General features: G+C 47.9%; 1 protein-coding gene across 3 annotated transcripts; it reads left to right on the top strand.

Annotated features, from left to right (window-relative positions):
• Nucleotides 1–4,338: 4,338 nt before the first annotated feature.
• Nucleotides 4,339–19,750, top strand: Cspg5 (chondroitin sulfate proteoglycan 5). 3 transcript variants are annotated; one of them, XM_058576731.1, is made up of 5 exons: nucleotides 4,339–4,600; nucleotides 5,670–6,774; nucleotides 9,450–9,638; nucleotides 11,815–11,971; nucleotides 18,633–19,750. In XM_058576731.1, exons 2-5 carry the CDS (start codon nucleotides 5,708–5,710, stop codon nucleotides 18,792–18,794), a joined length of 1,575 nt encoding a protein of 524 aa, XP_058432714.1. In that variant the 5' UTR covers nucleotides 4,339–4,600; nucleotides 5,670–5,707; the 3' UTR covers nucleotides 18,795–19,750. The 3 variants fall into 3 exon arrangements, with proteins under 3 accessions (XP_058432714.1, XP_046292357.1, XP_046292358.1); XM_046436401.2 differs by lacking the exon at nucleotides 4,339–4,600 and adding an exon at nucleotides 4,934–5,071 and having other exon boundaries at nucleotides 18,633–19,747; XM_046436402.2 differs by lacking the exon at nucleotides 4,339–4,600 and adding an exon at nucleotides 4,934–5,071 and having other exon boundaries at nucleotides 11,815–11,890; nucleotides 18,633–19,547.
• Nucleotides 19,751–20,160: the final 410 nt, after the last annotated feature.

The following is a 20,160-nucleotide window of genomic DNA, read 5'->3' as shown; positions in this document are numbered from 1 at the left end:
AACAGTGAAGTCTTAGTTGTGAATAAGGTAGGCAAGGCCCATGCTATCCAGTCCACTTATATTCTGGTGGGGTGGGGGATGCCAGACCATAGTTAATAACAAGTACTAGCACTTTACATAGTGCCAAATTTTCATGAGGAAAATGAAATGGCATAATCAAGAGTTTCCTCTGAACATCTGGGAGATAATGTGAAAGATCTGAACTGTGATTTATCTCATTTATGCTGAATATGGTACCCTAAGAGACAGACCTTCATTCCTTCCAGAAAAATCTCCACCTGAATAATCAGGGCACCCATTTGCCTGGATTCATTATATCAGCTCATGAGAACTCTCCATCTTTATTTATCATAAAACCCCGTTCTCTACAATTCTTTAGAGCATATTCTGTTCATGTTTGATGGGGCTTCTTCTCAATCCCTATCAGTGAATGATCTTCACTTAAGGAGGTCCTCTTTCAGAATAGGATGCAAAAGTATATTGAGAAAGTCCTACCCTCCTCCAAGCCCAGGTCCCTCAATGTTGGACCTCCTTGTAGACCGCTCCACTTAAACTGTTTACCTGTGGCTCATTTTTAGGCATGCCACCACTCCAGTAATTAGGGAGTACTTTTGAGCCTGAACTTGGGACAGAGCTAAGATTGCCACATATGAAGAGTGACCATAGGGAACAAGAAAATTCAATGGATCAATGCAAACAGTTTCCAGAACCAACCATAGATCCCTCTGGAATCACCTTGTCCTACTCTGATTCTTATGGGGACTCCGACTCAAGAGGTCCTTATCTGGTCCCTCTCCCTACCCTGGCCTGCCTTGCAGAATTGGAGCTATCTTTACTACTACTAACTGAAGAGGCCTTTCCCTGCTCTTCTAACTCAATGAAGAGCAACCAGGTGACTCGTTTTAAGCAGCAACCCTTCCCTTTGAGGCAAATACCACACCTACCTTTAGAGTACAACTTTTGCAGGCCTCAGCAAAATAGTTATTTCTTAGTACTACTGTACATTGACTGCCACCTACATACAAATGGCAAAGGAAAGAGGATTCCACTCTAGTTCTGTGGCAATCTAATGTGCCTTCACAAAAGGTGGGGTGGTGGGGCCATAGTCCTTTTGCACAGGCTAGTTTCTGTGGCTTGTTTAGCCTGCCACTGACAGGTTCCTACGGCCATCTGGATTGTGGCATCCTGAGCTCTTTTGTTGTTGTTGTTGTTGTTTTTAGAGGGAGAGAGAGAGAGAACTTTAACATTTTATTTTTCAGTTATTGGCAGACACAACATCTCTATTTGTGCTGAGGATCGAACCTGGGCTGCACGCACGCCAGGCGAGCGCGGTACCGCTTGAGCCACATCCCCAGCCCTCCTGAGCTCATTTCTGCAGTGCTGCAGTATCCCTGAGAAGAGCTTAGGTCACCTGCTGAGGCAGCAGGTCTGTTCTGCAGACAATCTAGTCACTCCACATCTGAGGCTATCTGTGTTGGCTTCCCTTATGTGGCTGTCTCACAACTGGCTTGGCTTTGGGATTAGGGTTAGAAATTCAGGAGACCTTTCAAATCTGGTATTGCCTCAATAAGGTGACCAGGTTGTACCTTCCTTTTCTGAGAGTATTTTGCTCAGCTGAGAATTCAGAGTTCCCTACATGAGGATGTTATAGTCAACACAAAGGACTCAGACCCCAGACCACTTAGCCCTTCCCTTCTTCCTGGGAATGGCATAAATAGATCTATTCCCAGTAGCCCATCACCAAAAACAATCAGATTTTTCCTGCAGTCTATAACATGGGTTATATTGTTCCCTGTAAGAATCATAGTGTTGGGCTGGGGATGTGGCTCAAGCGATAGCTCCCTCGCCTGGCATGCGTGGGGCCCGGGTTCGATCCTCAGCACCACATGCAAACAAAGATGTGTCCGCCGAAAACTAAAAAATAAATATTAAAAAATTCTCTCTCTCCCTCCCTCCCTCTCTCTCTCTCTCTCTCTCTCTCTCTCTCTCTCTCTCTCTCACAAAAATATATAAATAAATATTAAAATTCTAAAAAAAAATCATAGTGTTGGGGATGGGTTTGTGGCCTCAGTGGCAGAGCACTTGCCTAGTATGTGTGAGGCACTGCATATAAATAAAAAATAAAGGTCTGTCAACAACTAATTTTTTAAAAAAATCAATATTAAGTGTCCAGGTGAAAGGAACTTGGGGAGGGGAGGAGACAGGGCTTCCACTGATGCCCTACCTCCCTGTCCTGATTCCCATTAGAGCATTCAGAAAACTAAAGTCTCAATGTGTTAGTAATTAATACTGAAGATTTAAAACCAAGAACTGTGCTGCTTTCTGTCCAGACCAAACTGCTCCCTCTATGGCAATGGTCCTTGTACCAGCCTTGCTCTGGAGGCAGCCTGCCAACCCCAGTAGAAAACAGGCATGAAGAAGCCATTGCCACAAAATCCCTGACACCCAAATGTAAGAGACATAAGCCGAAGGATATGTGAGTGTGAGCTATAAATAGGTCAGTTTCTCTCATTCACCACTTCCTACAGCTTATATGCCTACCTCATCCCTTGTCTCCAGGAAAAAATATGACATTCATTTGACACTCTATGATTGCCAAATATTTTGACATATGAGACTCAGGTTACCGATCTCCCAAAGTCACAGATTTGATGCCAAATCTTACTCTTACCTATCACACACTACTGCCTAGAGGAACTTTTCCCATCCATTTCATGGGTGTCACCCAACCAAGCATGCTGTGCTCAGTTCTGAAACAGCTGGTGACATCTGCTAGAGAACTTCAAAATGAAACAGAATGGCAATAATTGATGTAAATTCCCAGGTTGAGGGAAGGTGTAGTTCAGTGGCAGTGTCTGCTTCACATACACAAGACCCTAAGTTAAATCCCCAGCACTGGAAGGGGAAAAAAAATCCCAAATGAAAAGTGGTATGTCTTCAGAGAAGGGGAGGAGATATCTGAGGAAGGACACATTTCACATTTTGTATCATGTTTTGCTACGTCAAAAACTTGAAAGAACGTATTTAATAGGTACCCATTCCTGAGGCCTTCTTCCCACACAGACTGGCCTCAATAAAAGGAGAAGGTAGGCACAGCCACTAACATCCACTCTGCTACCACCAAATACAGGTTAAAGGAACACAGAGACATCGAAGCATACAACATGACAAAGGAAGCAGAGATGGGGCTGGAGATAAATAAGGGTTACAAACCAGGTGCAGTGACACACCCTGGTAATCACAGACACTTCAGAGTCTGAGACAGGAAGATCACAAGTTCAAGGCTAGCCACAACAATTAAGAAAGACCCTATCAAAATAAAGGGTTGGTAATGTAGTTCAGTGGTAGAGCACCTCTGGGTTTAGTCCCCAGTATTGCAAAAAAATAATAAGGGTATGTTGCTGCCTCTGGCCAAAAGGCAAGTATGGAGCCCTACTGGATCTGCTTAGAAAATGTTGCATTTCAAACATATTTTACTGAATCTGGAGGCAGCATGAAGCCATGGAAAGAGCCAGGAAGTCAGCCCCTTTTGCAGGGAGCTTCAGACTCATGATTGGGGGTGAGGTTGCTTTATCTTCACTGATGCCTTCTACAGAGTAGGCCTCCTTGCCTAACACTGATCAGGGCATAAATCAACTGTCTGAGCCAAGCAGAGGTGGACTCACAGAGTAGAGTGATCCGAACTGACCTTTTCTAGGGTAAGAAACTTGTCAGGCATGAAGGGGAGGGACACTACGCTGGGAAAACAAGCCACAGAATTTCTTATTGGAGAAACTGAGACTGAACCAAGGCAGTCTCACATGACACATTAGGGTCACTTATTTGGTCTCCTATGACAGGAATGAGAGCACGACAAATACCAGCGTTGCCATATCTTTGGGCTGAGACCCAGAACGTCTTAATTTAACATATCAAGAGGTAAATGGCTACAAGGATATACTAGGTGACTGTACCATGGCTCTGTCTCCCTACAAAACAGGGGTCCATAAATCAATAGTCCTGGGAAACATTGTGAGCAGTCTAGGGGACCCTCAGAGTAACGCTCGGCCCCATGTCCATGTGCACCTGGTCAGAGATATCAGCCTCTTTGGTCCACCCCGGCACTTGAGCTTTGGTGGCCCAGGACACCCGGGGAATGATGCTTCCAGAGTATAAGGATACCGGAAGCAAAGGCCGCTCCCCAGGCTGCTCCAAGGGGGATAGAGGGAAACTGAAGTAGCAGCAGCCCTAGAGGGGCTCACCCCTTGCCCCTGTGACGCGTTCGGCAGGCCTGGCTGGGCGGGGATCTGGGTTGATTGATGGCTTTGGCTGCGGTCGGATTAGGTCTGATCCGCTTAGAGCCTGGGCCGTCGGATTCGTCCTTTGCCAGGCTCTGCCAATGTCCGCAACCGCCCTCGAGGAGAACCCGAGGCTTCCCGGAGCACCTTGCTACCCAGAACACGGGGTTGGCACAGAAAACCCAAGAGGCTCCGTGCTTTCCGAGCCAGCTCGTTTCCACACCCGGACTGGGGCTCCTGCTCTTTCGGCCCTTCCGAGCTGCGTTCCCAATTTGCGGTGTCTGGGCGCGCGACGTCCCCGCCTCCTGCTCGCCGCGTGGCGGGTGGGTCCTCCGGGGCCAGGGCCTTTGCGGGCTCTTAAGGAGGAGGCGGGAGGCAGCCACTCGCGGTTCTCACGCGCGTGCACCTGTCGGCTCGCGCCACGCGCGGCGCTCTGCGCCTGCCCCGCGCTCCGCGTACCCCGCGGGCGGCTGGGGGGCGGTGTCAGCTCTGCGTGCGGCGGGAGGCCGGGGGCGGGGCGCGCGGCGGCTGCGCGGGAGGCGGGGGGCGCGGCGGCCCGGACGGCGGCATGCGGCTGCTCGCGCTGCCCACCGTGGGCTGAGGTAGCCGCGGCACCGGCGGGAGGCGCAGAGGCCGGGCGAGCCAAGGGTGCAGCCAGGCCGGCGGACCGCGACAGCGGCCGGGGCGCCGCGCCATGGGCCGAGCTGGGCGCGGGGGCCCGGGTCGGGGGCCGCCGCCGCTGTTGCTGCTGCTTCTGGGGGCCACGCTGGTCCTCTCCACCGGGGCCGTGCCTGGTAGGTACCGACTGAGGCCAGGGCCCTTCGCGCCCCACCCCGGCCTCCAGCTGATTTCGGGTACAGGTGGAGTCCGTGAGCTGTGGCAGGGGGCGGGGCACCGCCTAGCCTGGGACCTGAGGTGGGGAAAGGAACGCAGGAGGCTGTGGGGGTCTCCAGGAGGCAGACGGTGGGGACCACCCAGATACGGGATCGCAGGCCGCGGGGTGGGCTGGCAGGGGGCGCTGCGGTGGGGGCGGGGCCTGAGTAAGACCTCGGGGCGGGGTCTGGGGAGGGCGGAGCCTTGAGGCTGGGTGGGGCCTGGAGGTGGGGAGGGGCATGAGTGATTCTTTGAGGTGAGTCCTGGAGGTGGCTGTCTCTGCCTCGTTCTCTCAAGGTTGAGGCTTCAGGACCACCCAAGTATGGGTGGTCTGTGAAATAGGGACAGTGTATTTTCCTAGCTCAGGAGGTGCACTCGGGGCGGGACTCGAGGTGGGTGTGGCCCTGGGAACGCAGACGTTGCCCCAGGGAACCCTGGTCTAGGGTAGCGAGCTTGGCAGGCTACTGGGTTTAGGCTCCATGTGCCATCCTGAAGCAGCATTTCGCTCTCTTCCCGTAGCACGTGAGGCGGGAAGTGCGGTTGAGGCCGAGGAGCTAATGAGGAGTGTACTGTCGTGGGAACCGCACGCTAATGACACGCGGGAGGAGGCGGGCCTGCCTGGGACTGATGAAGGCGAGACCTCGTGGACGGCCCCTGGCAGAGAGCTGGCCTCTGTGGGCCCCGGGGTCGGACCAGAGGAGGCACTAGAGGCATCAGCTGCAGTGACTGGCACCGCCTGGCTAGAGGTCGACGGCCCAGGCCTAGGCGGAGTGACCGCAGAGGCCGGTAGTGGTGATGCCCAGGCCCTTCCAGCTACTCTCCAGGCTCCTCATGGAGCCCTTGGGCAGTCGACAGTGCCCCCTGCCACTTCTGAGGCTACTGAAGCCAATGGGCCTTCCTCCCCCACTGCTCTTGACAAGCAGAGCCCAGGCCCTGAACTCCCCAAGGAGAGTCCCTTGGAGGTTTGGCTGAATCTAGGAAGCAGCACACCTCAAGGGCCAGAGCCCACTGACCCACTTCAAGGCACACCAGAGTCCCAACCAGCCTCAGATATAATTGACATTGACTACTTTGAAGGATTGGACAGTCAGGGTCGTGGTGCAGACATAGGGAGCTTCCCAGGGTCACCAGGAACCTCAGAGAACCACCCTGATACTGAAGGAGAGACCCCTTCCTGGAGCCTCCTTGACTTGTATGATGACTTCACCCCCTTTGATGAGTCTGATTTCTACCCTACCACATCCTTCTATGATGACCTAGAGGAAGAGGAAGATGAGGACGAGGACAAGGATGCAGTAGGAGGAGGAGACCTAGAAGATGAAAATGACCTTTTGGTGCCCACTGATAAGCCTGGTGTGGGGCCTGGGACAGGCCAGCCTACCAGTCGGTGGCATGCTGTTCCTCCACAGCATACTCTGGGGATGATCCCTGGAAGCAGCATCGCCCTCAGGCCCCGCCCAGGAGAGCCAAACCGGGACCTGGCCTCAAATGAAAATGGCACTGAGTGCCGTAGTGGCTTTGTGCGGCACAATGGCTCCTGCAGGTCAGTGTGTGACCTCTTCCCAAGTTACTGTCACAATGGCGGCCAGTGCTACCTGGTGGAGAACATAGGGGCCTTCTGCAGGTAAGTGAATGGTAGGTAGGCAATGAGAACTATAAAAGAGTATAGGTGGGGCAGACCCAGCAAAAGGAGAGTGTGGGGGGCACAACTTCCAAGAGTTGTACATTCACAGGATTCCCAGGTCAATAAAGATCCACTCACATTTCTTCTACAGAATAACTTATTAAAATGTATTTCCTGTGGTCTCATCACCAGAAGAGGTTCCTCAGAAATAAGATTTTAAAAGTTCTCTACCTGACCCATACTACTCAATTATGAAGGCAAGTGAAGGACTTCCGAAAGGATTTTGGAAACAGCCCTTTGCCGAGGTTTTTGTTGGAGAGTGCTGGCCATTAGTATAGCCAAGGAGGGCTGGCCTATTAATCTGCTCCAGAGTAAAGACAGCTGAGACAGCTCTGTCCAAACCCAGTGAATAGCAGGAGGGCCCAGTCTCATAGATGGGCATGAGCAGACCCAAAGAGCAGCCACTCACACAGGTGAAATCAAACTGAGAGTCTGGCGGTTTTTGACTTTGGATAGTAACTCTTTTTCTTTCCCTTGGTTGATACTTGTCTCCCCTAAGATACCACATTCATGATACCTTCAAAGATTTAGTTTAGAATATCCCTGAGAACATTGTCTACAAGAACCATCCCCCATCTCTTCAGTAATTACCCCAATCACTTCACTCTTGGGAACTGCCCTAATGTGAGGTATTTACCTGCTGGAGAACTCCCTGTCTTATTCTGGAAGGATCATGAGTCAGGGATGATTTGGGTGGTTCTTTACAGGTCCTAGAAGTGGAATAGAGTGTTCATTATCCTCTGAGGCTAGTTTCCTTTGATCTTAGGAGGAACATTTCTGTTATCAGAGTCTCTTTGGTCAGTGTCATTCTCGATGCTTCTTTTTCTTGTTCTTTGTAGAGGTATGTGAAGAGTCAGGTTTCTTAAGGGCTAATGTTATGATTGGAGAATAACACTGGTGAATGCTCAAAGAGTTTCAGTTCCCTTCTATGAAAGTTCTTTGTCATAAATAGTTACAACGCTAGGGTCACTCACACATGATGTGACCACAAAGTTCTGGTTGGAGTTGTCCATCCATTGCCAATAGGAGGTGCTGTGGTTTAGAAATTAGGAGGAGGTGGTAAGGCTTTGCCAGCTGGTTAAGGGCTACCAGAAATATGGGGAAACCCCGTGGTTTTGTGCTTCAAACTTTATTTTGGGGAACTATAATGATGATTTCAGCCTGGGAGCTGTGGAAAGTCATCTTTGCAAAGTCATCCATTATCCTCTGAGAGACTTGGTGTTTCACCCTTAAAATGAGCTCCCCATCAGAGTATGAAATTTAAAGGCCTTGCTGCCTCTGGAGATCTGAAAAAGTTCCCAGAAACCCCTGGAGCTCTCAGGGAATTCCTGAGTAAGGAGTAAGATTGTCTCCTTACCAAGCTACCTGGCTCTGCTGACCAGGGATCCACCAGTCTGCCTTAAAACGGCTTCCCCATATGCCCTCTTCAACAATCCTTGCTAAGCTTTCACTCCAGGGTCACACTGGGGCCTCCCTGCCCAACTCCTGCTAGGGCTGTGCACACCCAGCCTGGCCCACAGCTTGAAAACTGCTTTTGCATTCCACTCACAGGAGACTGCTGAGCCTTTAGTTGCAGACTGCAGCGTGCCTTTGTCTCTGTCACCCTGACCCACTGCAGAGAAACGAAGAGCGCTGTGGCTGGACTTCTCTAGAACACGGGGTTAGAGGGCCCCACTTAGAGGGTCTGCATTCCCTGACAACCTCAAACAGATAGTTCCCCTATGATAGGAGAGGATCAGTTGGAAAACAAAGAAGAATTGCTTGTTAGCCATTTCTTCCCAGCCTATTCTGGATGTAGACTAGCCAATTCTCTGGTGCATAATTTCCCCATTTCTGGGCCCCTTTCTTGTCTGTCATTCACCCTGAGGTTCATGTCCTCCCTCCTTTGCCTGCCTCTATATCCTTCCACATCTTTCCTCTTTGAAGCAGCCTGGTTCCCATGGAAACAGCAATGTCATTGGAAGAGTTGGAGCCTGGGAATGTCCCCAAGGGCAGGAGAAAGTCACTCAACAAAAGGACTAAAACCCACCCAGAAGGTTGATTCTCACTATGCTTATATGACAGTTCTCATAGTATTGGAAAGGTCTAGGGGCAGAAGTTCTGATACTGAAGGGGTAGGAGGAGAATATACATCCATCCTTGTGTCTGTCCTTGTCTGTCAGTTTCTTAATTTTCGGTGTCTGGTTAACCACGTGAACTAGATGAAATGCGAACAACAAGATAGGTTTTTCATGTTTGGGGAAGGGCCTAGTACTTTGTAACGATAGCTCTTATTCATCTTGTGTCTCATCTGTCTTTCACCCAAAGCCAGGGCAAGCAGAGGTCTGAGAGAATCCTGCGATTGTCTTCACTGAGTTATAGTCACGTAACAGTCATGTAACTTAGAGCCATTCACTCAGTTTCTCTGTGCCTTTGTTACCTAATTTATATCATGGCCCTCAGAGAGCAGCCTGATCCATTTCACTGAGGACTTATAAAGAGAGGGGAGAATACTTGCTTTGAGTAACACCAGGTGGTCCTAGGAACAGGCTATTGAGATGAGTGGTGGGGTCAGGCCCAGACCCTGGCTGCGACTGCAGCTGCCATCAGTCGTGGTCTCACTGTCACTGCTGCAGGTGCAACACCCAGGACTACATCTGGCACAAGGGAATGCGCTGCGAGTCCATCATCACTGATTTCCAGGTGATGTGCGTGGCCGTAGGCTCTGCAGCCCTTGTGCTGCTCCTGCTCTTCATGATGACCGTCTTTTTTGCCAAGAAGCTCTATCTGCTCAAGACGGAGAATACCAAGCTGCGGAGAACCAAGTGAGTCTGTGCCACCCAGCCTCTTGGTGGGAGATGCCTGACCCCTGCTCCAGGGATGTTGTCACGGGGGTTTCTGACACCTGCTCTGCATCCCTAGCAGTTTTGTTCATGCTGAAGAGTCGCCCAGGCTTATCCATTCACACAGAATGTGCTGGTATTGCAGCATAGGTGAAGCCCCCATGCACACTGTGGCTACCTGGCAACATTCCCAGCACCCTTATTCAGGACAGAGAGTGCTTAAGGAAGAGGTGGCCAGCATAGAGCATGTCCCAACCCTAGCCCCCAAGCAAGTTGCTGTACTTGGTCTGCCCATCCTGCCAGATAGCATCTGCTTCCCTGGTCTTTGACAACCAGTAGCCAGTGTGAGGATTTTGCCCACAAATTAGTGTGGAGTGATTTCACCCCCCTCAAATCTGCTGTCACTCACTACCATCTCCCCCTCAGTGGATGCTGAAGAGAGAGGCTTTAGCACTACAATATATTGCTTCCCACCCCTCACCCTTCCTGAATCCCCCCCACACTGGGGATTGAAGCTAAGGGCACTTTACCACAGAGCCACACCCCTAGCTTTTTTTATTTCTTATTTTGAGATAGGGTCTTGCTGAGTTACCAAGGCTGACCTTGAATTTGAAATCCAGCTGCCTCAACTTCCCAATTCACTGAGATTACAGGTGTGTGCCACTGTGCCTGGCTTGCATTGCTTTTTAAAAACTGGTCAACCCCTGGTCCAGACAGAAGTGTTTAAGGAAATTCTCTTTACCTTTCCAGAGTAGAATTTTGTGACTGAGGAGGGGGTCCATGGTTAACTTTCTCTGCTATACCCACATGGGGATGCAGAATGGCTGGCTGCTTAGCTCTCAGCAGAGCAGCACCTGTGTGTGCATGTGAATGTCAACACACATTTACCATTACGCTAGGTCTTGAACTTTCAGATATGACCTTATGCACTATGAGTGAATTATTCTTATCACGAAGTAAAATAAAAACCTTTCTAAAGTGTCACAGGAGTCAAAAGGAGGAAACCGAAGCTCATCTTCTTTGGAACCCAAGAGACAGTTGATGCAAAACTGGCCCCGATTGCCTTTCAACCTGTCACCCCATTAATCCCTCTGACCTGAGACACCCTCCAGAGAATGTGACTGAAGGACTTCCCTGGGTCCTGAAAAAAGGACAAAACACCATCTGTTGCTCCTGTGCGGGTGGACGCATGCAATGTGCAGATGCTGGCAGCCCTGCGGCATTTCAGTTAACTGCCATGGGGCCGGAAGGGCCTCTCCATTGTGCCTGTGCATTGAGGCGGGGGTGTATCTGGGCACATGATCACTCCACACAGACAAGCCAGGACCCTTGGCTTCTCATACCTACACCAAAGTGGTGGGTATGTGAGGTGGAGGGGATAGGACCATCTAAATCTGGGCAGCTGCTGATGAGGATAGGGGGCAGAAAGGAGCAACTTCCAGAGAAGAGGAGAAGCAAGAGCTAGAGCAGAGTCATGTTTGCCTTCCTGATTTTGTGTTTTGCAGGGGCCGCTCCCTCATTTCTCTGCATACCTTATTTCTTTCCTGAGCCCAGTTACTGCTCTGATGATGCTTCATGTGCTCAGAGCACTGAAGATCCTACTGCGATTGATTGATTCTAAGATGCATATTTTTTCTCACATATTAACATCTCTGAAATTGGATTGTATCTTACAATCACTGGCATCTTGCAATCACTGTTACCCAGATGGTAGTTTTGATGTAGTTGTAATTGCTTGGCATGCACAAACATGGTCATAGCTGTTCATATCGTTGTCAGTTCTGTATCCAAAGTCCAAACGAGCTACTGCAATTATGTTTAAAAAACCCAAGGTGGGCTGGGAATGTAGCTCGGTTGGTAGAGTGCTTGCCTGGCGTGCACAAGGCCCCGGGTTCAATCCTCAGCACCACACACACACACACACACCAAAAAAAAAAAAAAAAAAAACCCACACAAGGTGATAACAAAATATGGATCATGGTTTAAGTGGCAGAAGTTTTTTCTTATGGTGTATCAAATAATGAGGCATCTTATTCCAACTCTTGGTATTTAACAAAATGTAGTATTTGACCCATGAGGCTGAAATATTAACTTCTTTTGTTACATTTTGCCATGATCATTTCACTTATGTTTTCCCGTCTCTCTTCTTTCCTACCAGCAAATTCCGGACCCCATCTGAGCTCCACAACGATAACTTCTCCCTCTCCACCATTGCTGAGGGCTCTCACCCAAATGTAAGGAAATTTTGCGACACTCCTTGTATCTCCTCCCCCCATGCCCGTGCCTTGGCTCACTATGATAACGTTATCTGTCAGGTAACTTGTCTTCTTCACATCTACCCTTATGCATGCCTCAGCCCCCAGCCCAGGCCAAGTCTACAGACAGCTTTGGAGGTCAGATTAGGGCAACCCAGTGGAGCATTGAAGGTGGGAATAGGGGCTTGATAATGTCTGGCCTCTTTGACAAGCAGGGGTTATATGTAGTAGAGCTCTTTTACAAGGTTGACTGGTAATTTTAGCTTCATCTGTGCTTTAGAAGTCTGATTTTAGAAGTCTGATTTTACTTTCCACATCATGGAGAAAGACCCTGCTTTCATTAATAGTCTCATAGGTTCTGATGGTTATTTAAGCAAGTAGTGGTTTCCTTTGGGGACAGGTGGAAAACCCCTTCCATCCTTGATCCTGTTTGAGGACCCTAACAATTGCGAGGCTTATACACAATTGGTTAGTGCAAGGTGAGCACAAAACACTGGTGGAACTTTAAACCTGGGAGTAATTCTATTCTTAGTAGGATGAGCTCATAAATATCAATTGAAATTCAATAAAAGTTCCAAGTTGACCATTTTCCAGAGATACTAGCTTATTCTATGGCCTGGATCAGGTCAGCCATTAAAATACTGAGTACTGGGGCTGGGGTTGTGGCATAGAGGTAGAGTGCTTACTTTACACGAGTGAGGCACTGGGTTTGATCCTCAGCACCACATTAAAAATAAATAAATAAGTAAAGGTAAAGGTAATGCTGGGTTGGCTGGGGTTGTGACTCAGCAGCGGAGCACTTATCTAGCGTGTGAGGCCCTGGGTTTGATCCTCAACACCACATAAAAATAAATAAACAAATAAATAAATAAAGGTATTGTGTGGGCTGGGGTTGTGGCTCAGAGGTAGAGCCCTGCCTTGCACACGTGAGGCACTGGGTTCAATCCTCAGCACCACATAAAAATAAATAAATAAAGATATTGTGTCCATCTACGACTAAAAAATATATTAAAAAATAATAAATAAAGGTATTGTGTCCAACTACAACTAAAAATGAAAAAAAAATACTGGGTACTGTCAGAGAATTTTGAAAGTCAAATAGAAACCATAGAAGCCCTCAAATCATGTCATATCCAAGTCCAGGAAATCTGCACTTAATGCAGCTCTGTACTTTAAGGTAAATGCATTATTATAACACCAGTCAGGGAGCTAAACTGAAACTCTTATGACTAAGACAGTGGAGTTTAATGGAAACTATGAAGAAGTTCTTTGAAGTAATGGGGTATCAGAGCTCATCAGGACCTTGACAGTCTAGAGCAGTGCCATCCAGTGGGGCTTCCAGTGAGACAGGAGAGTCCTCTGTCTGCACTGTCCACTACTGCAACAGCCACTAGCAACATGTGGCTCTAGAGCTCTTGACATGTGAACAGCACAAATCAAGACAGTCATCTTTTTGTAGATGGGGAAACTGTAGCCCCAGAAGGGAAAGGAGAGAAAATAGTAAATGCAGCCTTAGTCACAGAAAAGAAAAATGGCCTGACAGAGGAAGTCATTAATTTAAGTAGGAAGTGAGAGGATCATTTTTTTCCTGATGACTTTGATGCCAAGGATAGAAAACAGGTGATTTCACCAAAATATTAACAAGTTCAAGATATAAATAATAACCAAGGAAACAGGATGTCTTAAAGCTTTAAGATGGATAACAACATAACTCAACCCATCAGAATGTGGGCACCTTGAGGGCAGGTCAGAGTCTCACTCATCAGGCTAATCCCTCCCACCTTATCCAGCCCCTTGCAGTGCTGTGCATTCAATCCACACTTATTGACCACTGGTGACAACAGCCCACCACCTGCTCTCTTGGTTCCACTGCCGGATCTGCCATCCTATACACATGGGACAGCAAATATGCCCAGTCAGGGCATTCCTGTTCATGGCGGTTGCTCCTGCCTGACAGAAGGCAAGGTTTCCTAGGAAAGGTTCTGACCCATGTGTTTCTGGCACTATGAACATGGACACCTTTGCCATGTCTTCACAAAAGACAGGAAGGAGATAGGTCCTGTTGGGGGACTTAGTTGCATAAGCCAGTGCAAGGGCTTCCTGTTCATGGCTGAAACAGCCATGTGGAAGGTGGGGCATCTTTACATGAACATTTCTGCCCACCCCGAGCTCAGACTGGCAATCTTGAAGACCAGAGCAAAGATAGGCAGCCACAGTGAACTCTGCCTGAGAGGGGGTCATGGGGTCAGCTGGTACAACATGATGGCCGTCCCTCAGGGAAAGGGTGGAACCAGGCTCTAGTGGTCCCCTTGGCTCTTCTTGGATCTGATGTCCTTCTCCCAGTTTGTGCCAGCAGCAGCATCTTTTCGTTCTTTTTTTTTTTTTTTAACATTTATTTATTTATGAATCTTTAGTTTTAAGCAGACACATTATTTTGTTTTTATGTGGTGCTAAGGATCGAACCCAGTGCCTCATGCGTGCTAGGCGAGCATGCTACCACTGAGCCCCAGCCCCCGCCCCATCAGCATCTTTTCCACTCTGTAAAGCACTGAGTGTGAGGGGATGATTGTCCGTGCAGCCGGAGTGCTCTCTCGCTCTCCCCACCTAGCCTACAGACCAAACTTGGTCATAGTCAAGGTCTTTTAGGTGTGGCCAGTTAGGATGGGTGTGCTGGAGCTGGGGGTGAAGCTCAGTGGTAGAACACATCTCACACAAGCAAGGCTCTGGGTTCCATTCCTAGCAAAAGGGAAAGAAAAAAAATGCCACTCCACTGTGAAATGCAACCCTGCTTGTTGCCACGGCCATCACACTTTCCACCTCTGCACTGTGCAAGGAGAGGCAAGGACCCAGAGTCTGGCCTGCTGGTCAGCCTTCCCCAGCCTCTCCCTTCATCCTCAAATTCCTTTTTGGTATTGAGGAGCCTAAAATTTTTGAGTATTCTATTTCTCTTACTAGAGGGGTTATTTCTAAATAAAGTAAGTTGAGTGGGTCATTTTCCTACCCCAGTGACTCTCAAAAAACCCATATAATTAGCCAAGCATGGTGCCACATGCCTTTAATCCCAGCAGCTTGGGAGGCTGAGGCAGGAGGATTGCAAGTTCAAAGCCAGTCTCAGCAACTTAGCAAGATCCTGTCTCAAAATAAAAAATGGCCGGGGATGTTGCTCAGTGGTTAGGTCTCCCTGGGTTCACCCCTGGTATAAAAAAAAAATTTTTAATTAAGAAAAAAATCTGTTGTTTTGGGTCTTGTGTGGCAGGGTCCATACTGATTTCAGTGTCAATGGCTTCCCGCCCTCTACTGCTCCTCTGAGCTCACTGCTCTCATGTGAGGTGCTGTAAGCGTGGGCCACAGTCTTTTGTGTGGCTGAGCAGCCATCCTGGGGAGGGGACATCAGGAGGCTGGAGGGAGCACAGCAAGCTGGACCTGCTCCAGGTGTACCATGTGAATGAAGTCACCTGAAATCCACTGGCAGACTGCCCAGGCTGAGCTGCCCTGTTGCTCCTCACGGCGGTGCTATCCAGGGAATGTGGCAGATAAAGTGGTCCTCCTGAGACCTGACAGAGCTTCCAGGAGTTTGTTTTATTCCTAGGACTTTGTGGTACCCAGAAGTGCTGTTTTTTCATAGTTACATTTTTTTTCCTTTCCAGACTCTGCTTTTGCATGTGTATAGTAAAGCACTGGCTGCCTACCCCCTCTGACAGAGGTTTGCACATGGGGTCCAGGCCTAAATGTGTATTACCCCTGGGCTGCAGGGTACCCATATGGCTGAGATGGAACACTGGGAGCAAGGGTCCTCTGTGGTTTCCAGGATTTATGTCAGATATCTATCCTGCTCCCCTGTAACTAGATACATCTGCCATACCAAAGGCAGATGGATCTGCTGCTACAGAGTTTGGCAACCTTAGGCTTTACAGGAAATAGGACACAGTGGTGCACTCCTGTAATCCCACCTGCTCAGGAGGCTGAGGCAGGAGGATTGCAAGTTCGAGGCCAGCCTCAGCAACTTAGTGAGACCCTGTCTCAAAATTTAAATTTTTTAAGAGGGGCTGGGAATGTATGTAGCTCAATGGTAGAGCCCTCCTGGATTCAGATCCCAATACAGGAAGATAAAAATAAAAAGCAGAACAATTCTGGAGGAAATACTCTGGCTACAACAACAAGACACGTTTCAGACACTCCCTCGTCTCTTCTTTTTGTGGAAGGCACTTGGCTTACCTAAGAGTCTTATTTGGATACCTCTGTTTCTTACTTTTAGGATCTGCGTCTCCCATCTCGGCACAGAAGGCAATTTTTTCATCTTTCCAAATCCCATGGGCCCTGGATGGGACAACTTGAATGGGGGCCCCTTCTTTGTGACATCACAGCTCTATAAAGAGTCAGTTGATGTACTTTTCTTCACATTTTGAGAAATTCCTGTGCCCTATGTGCCCAAAAAGCATGTGACATAGAAAGAATGTGGGGAGGTTTCTGGAAAAACATGAAAGTAGTTTGCATCCTTAGAAGAGGAAAAATGAGCATAGACCCTTACTGTCTTTTCCCAAGCTTTGGTGTGATTCAAAATCCATCCTGCCCATGATCTTTAAGGGCTCAACTCTGAAGCTTCCACATCCAGCATCTTCCCCAAACAGAACAGAAGCACACACAATAAGAAATACAGTTCCACCTCAACCCTCTTCCCTCTCCATAAAACATACACATAGGCTGGGCTGGGGGTATAGCTCAGCGGTAGCACATGTGCTTAGCATGCACAAAGCCCTGGGTTCAACCCGCAGCACTAACACACACACACACACACAAAGTAAAATAACCAAAATATATACATACATAGACCATATTTCTATATTGCCTAGAAATCTTTCTATCTCAGTGTATATGGGTTTTTGTCCTGCAGTTGTTAGGGTCTTTTTTTGTTATTGTTTTATTTGGTTTTCTGGTACTAGGGATTGAACCCAGGAACACTCTACCACTGAGCTACATACCCAACTCATTTTATTTTTTATTTTTTAAACTCAGGGGCATTCAGCCACTGAGCTACATCCCCAGCCTATTTTGTGTTTTATTTAGAGACAGAGTCTCACTGAGTTGCTTAATGGTTCCCTGTTGCTGAGGCTGACTTTGAACTGACAATCTTCCTGCCTCAGCCTCCTGAACCGCTGGGATTACAGGCCTATATCACCATGCCTCACTTATTTTTTATTTTGAGATAGGGTCTTGCTAAGTTGCTGAGACTGAACTTGTAATCCTCCTGCATCAGCCTCCATGTCACTGGGATTCCAGGCATGCACCACTGTGCCCAGCCCCTGCATTTTTTTTTTTTTAATTCTCTCCAAACAGTGATTGACAATGTCAGGTGCCTGTGTGTGCTGTGTACAGTTGCTGTGCCTCAAGTCTGCCTCAGGACTCTACGAAGTCCATTTCCTCTTGTCTCATTGGTATGGGGAACATGTGTCCCCTGTTATCTATAAATCATGTCCAAAGTCTTTAAAACTCTATTAAATTTTTGTTCAGTCTAGGCCTCTGAAAAGCAGCCAGCAAGTCTGTGGCAGTGGGCAGGTGGCAGAGCTTTTCATACCCACAGTGTTCTGTGTGCGTAGCACCATGAAAAGCCAGACTTTTCCCAACCCATCACTACCCTAACCCAGTGCAGCCGGTGGAATGGACTAGAGTTCCCCCGATGGAGAATGCCTGGCCATTAAGCATGATCTTGATTTTTGAAAGTAGTTAAAACAAGAATAGTCCTAAGGGGGAAAAAAAAAGAATAGTATTAACTAGCTGGTCAGATAGAATATTCTCCACCCTTCATGCTATTCGTGAATCCACCTCTCTGATTAGCTGAGTTCCGTGTACTTTATAATAACTCTTTAGGGTACCAGACAAAAAACTTGAGGCCCACAGAATCACTCTAGATGTGATCCCTTCTGGGGGTCCTCAAGGAAAAGAGTAAGGCAAATCCTACTGCAGAAATCCTCTGAGGGAGGACTGAATGCTACTGGGCTCTCTGGAACCCTTTCACTGGCAAATTCAGGTCAGATTCAGGAACTTGTCCTGGGGCTTCAAGTGGCACTTATGGGTGGCATGAAGGCAGAGGTGCACCTCAGAAGTAGGTGGGGGATCCACAACTTAAGTAACATCTGAGGCAGAGTGTGGCAGGCCACTGAGGCAGCCAGACCCTGGGGGTCGGGTTGAAGAAGCATCTTTTCAGTTAACATCTTCAGCAGTACAGTTCTGACTGCAAGAGGCTCACGGGTCTTTGACCTGTAGTCAGGGGACATGTCTGCATGTCTGGGGAGTGTGCATCTGAGTACAGTCCCATGTGTCCCCCCCACCACCCTTGTGTTCCCTGACCAAGACGCTGATGGGAACAGAGCTCCTTGTGTGAGACTTTAAAGGTGTCTGAGCCAAATTAAGGGGGCTGTTTCCCCCCACTCTATTTCCAAGAGAAGACATGACTAGCCCCAGTTACAGGTCTTTGATTACCATCAACTTTTTATCTACATCTGGCCATTGCTTATAAGCTTATAAGGATGACTTTCCTAAAAAGTAGTTGCTAGTCAGTTACTTCAGTTTATTATTCAGTTTATTCAAGACTTAGAGCTTTTCTCCTTTATACGTATATAGGTTTTGAAGCTCTGCTTCCTTAGCCGGTTAGAAAACCCAAGGTAATTATTGATTGCTCTGCCCACTGTCTCTTTCCCCTTCCCAATTTTTTTCCCTCCTCCAGGATGATCCTAGTGCTCCCCACAAAATCCAGGAAGTTCTGAAGTCCTGCCTGAAAGAGGAGGAGTCGTTTAACATCCAGAACTCCATGTCACCCAAACTTGAGGGTGGCAAAGGTGACCAGGCCGACTTGGAGGTGAACTGTCTCCAGAATAACCTAACCTAAAGCAGAGCAAGGAAAGAGGAAGCGGGGGCGGGGGCGGGGAAGAAACATTATCTCCTCTGGTACAGAGTCCGGTCCACGTAACCATTTGTTAGACTCTTTTCTTTTTCTGATCTCATGGCATGCTTTGATGTATTTTGTACAGGAGGGGAAAGAAACACTTAAAATAAGCAAAGAAACTGAACAGAACTGCATACACTGGACTGTTTTATCTGTGCTGTCTGTACATTGCTTCTGCCGCTGTGATTTCTAAACCTACACTGTTATTCAACTGACTTTTTTTTTTTTTTTGTACTTTGACCCACCTTTTTTTGGAATACCAGTCCAAAAAAAAAAAAAAAAAGTTCTTGAAATAAAACTTTTTTAAAAGCTATCCATTTTATTCCTGTCATGTGGCTGCTTCTTACCCATTCTCACTAGTTTGACTTGCATTCTGACCTTCACTGGAGATGGACTCCAGAGCAACGTACATCAGGCTCCGTGGCTTAAACAACACGAATTTAGTTTTTCACAGTTCTGGAGTCTGGAAATCCAAGGTTGTCACTAGTGTTGGTTTCTGATGCGTCTTCTCCCTCTAGCTTACAGATGGCCACTGTCTTGCTGTGTTACCACATGGCCTTCTTTCTTTGTGTGTGCAGAAAGAGGAGGGTCACTGATGTCTCGTTCTTACAAGGCCTCTCTGATTACCTTATTTAGTCTGACCTAGCCTCTTTTTTCTTTTCTTTTTTTTGGGGGCGGAGGTACTGGGGATTGAACTCAGGGGCACTTGACCACTGAGCCACATCCCCAGCCCTGTTTTTTATTTTATTTAGAGACAGGGTCTCACTGAGTTGCTTAGCATCTCGCTTTTGCCGAGGCTGGCTTTGAAGTCTCAATCCTCCTGCCTCCTCCTCCTGAGCCTCTGGGATTATAGGCATTTGCCACTGCACCCAGCCTTTAACTAGCTGCTGCTGCTTTTTTTTTGTTTTTTAAGTTGTAGGTGGAAAAATACCTTTATTTTGTTTATTTATTTTTATGTGGTGCTGAGGATCAAACCCAGTGCCTCACATGTATGAGGCAAGTGCTCTACTACTAAGCCACAACCCCAGCCCTAACTAGCTTCTTAAAAGCCTGTGTCTGTCTATAATCAGGTTGTAGGTTGAGACCTCAATGTATAAATTCAAGAGCAGGGCATAATTTAGACCAAATAATCTTATCTCGTCTACTGTTAAGAATATTTGCTGGCTGGGGTTGTGGCTCAGAGGTAGAGCACTTGCCTAGCATGTGTGAGGCACTGGGTTCGATTCTCAGCACCACATATAAATAAATGAATAAAATAAAGGTCCACCAATAACTAAAAAAAAAAATATATTAAAAAAAGAGAATACTT

This window comes from Marmota monax, unplaced genomic scaffold (genome assembly GCF_021218885.2).
Source record: "Marmota monax isolate L192 unplaced genomic scaffold, Marmota_monax_Labrador192_F-V1.1 WCK01_AAM20220418_F8-fsc00021, whole genome shotgun sequence".
Taxonomy (NCBI): domain Eukaryota; kingdom Metazoa; phylum Chordata; class Mammalia; order Rodentia; family Sciuridae; genus Marmota; species Marmota monax.
Note: the sequence above shows the minus strand (reverse complement) of the source record. Positions and strands in the feature narration are given on the sequence as shown.

Bases quoted from the DNA above. Each gene is read 5' to 3' on its own strand.
- Cspg5 (XM_046436401.2), top strand. From the start codon at position 4,972: ATGGGCCGAGCTGGGCGCGGGGGCCCGGGTCGGGGGCCGCCGCCGCTG. The intron at 5,072-5,669 runs GTAGGTACCGAC...CTCTTCCCGTAG, and splicing joins CTCCACCGGGGCCGTGCCTG to CACGTGAGGCGGGAAGTGCG. The intron at 9,639-11,814 runs GTGAGTCTGTGC...CTTTCCTACCAG, and splicing joins ACCAAGCTGCGGAGAACCAA to CAAATTCCGGACCCCATCTG.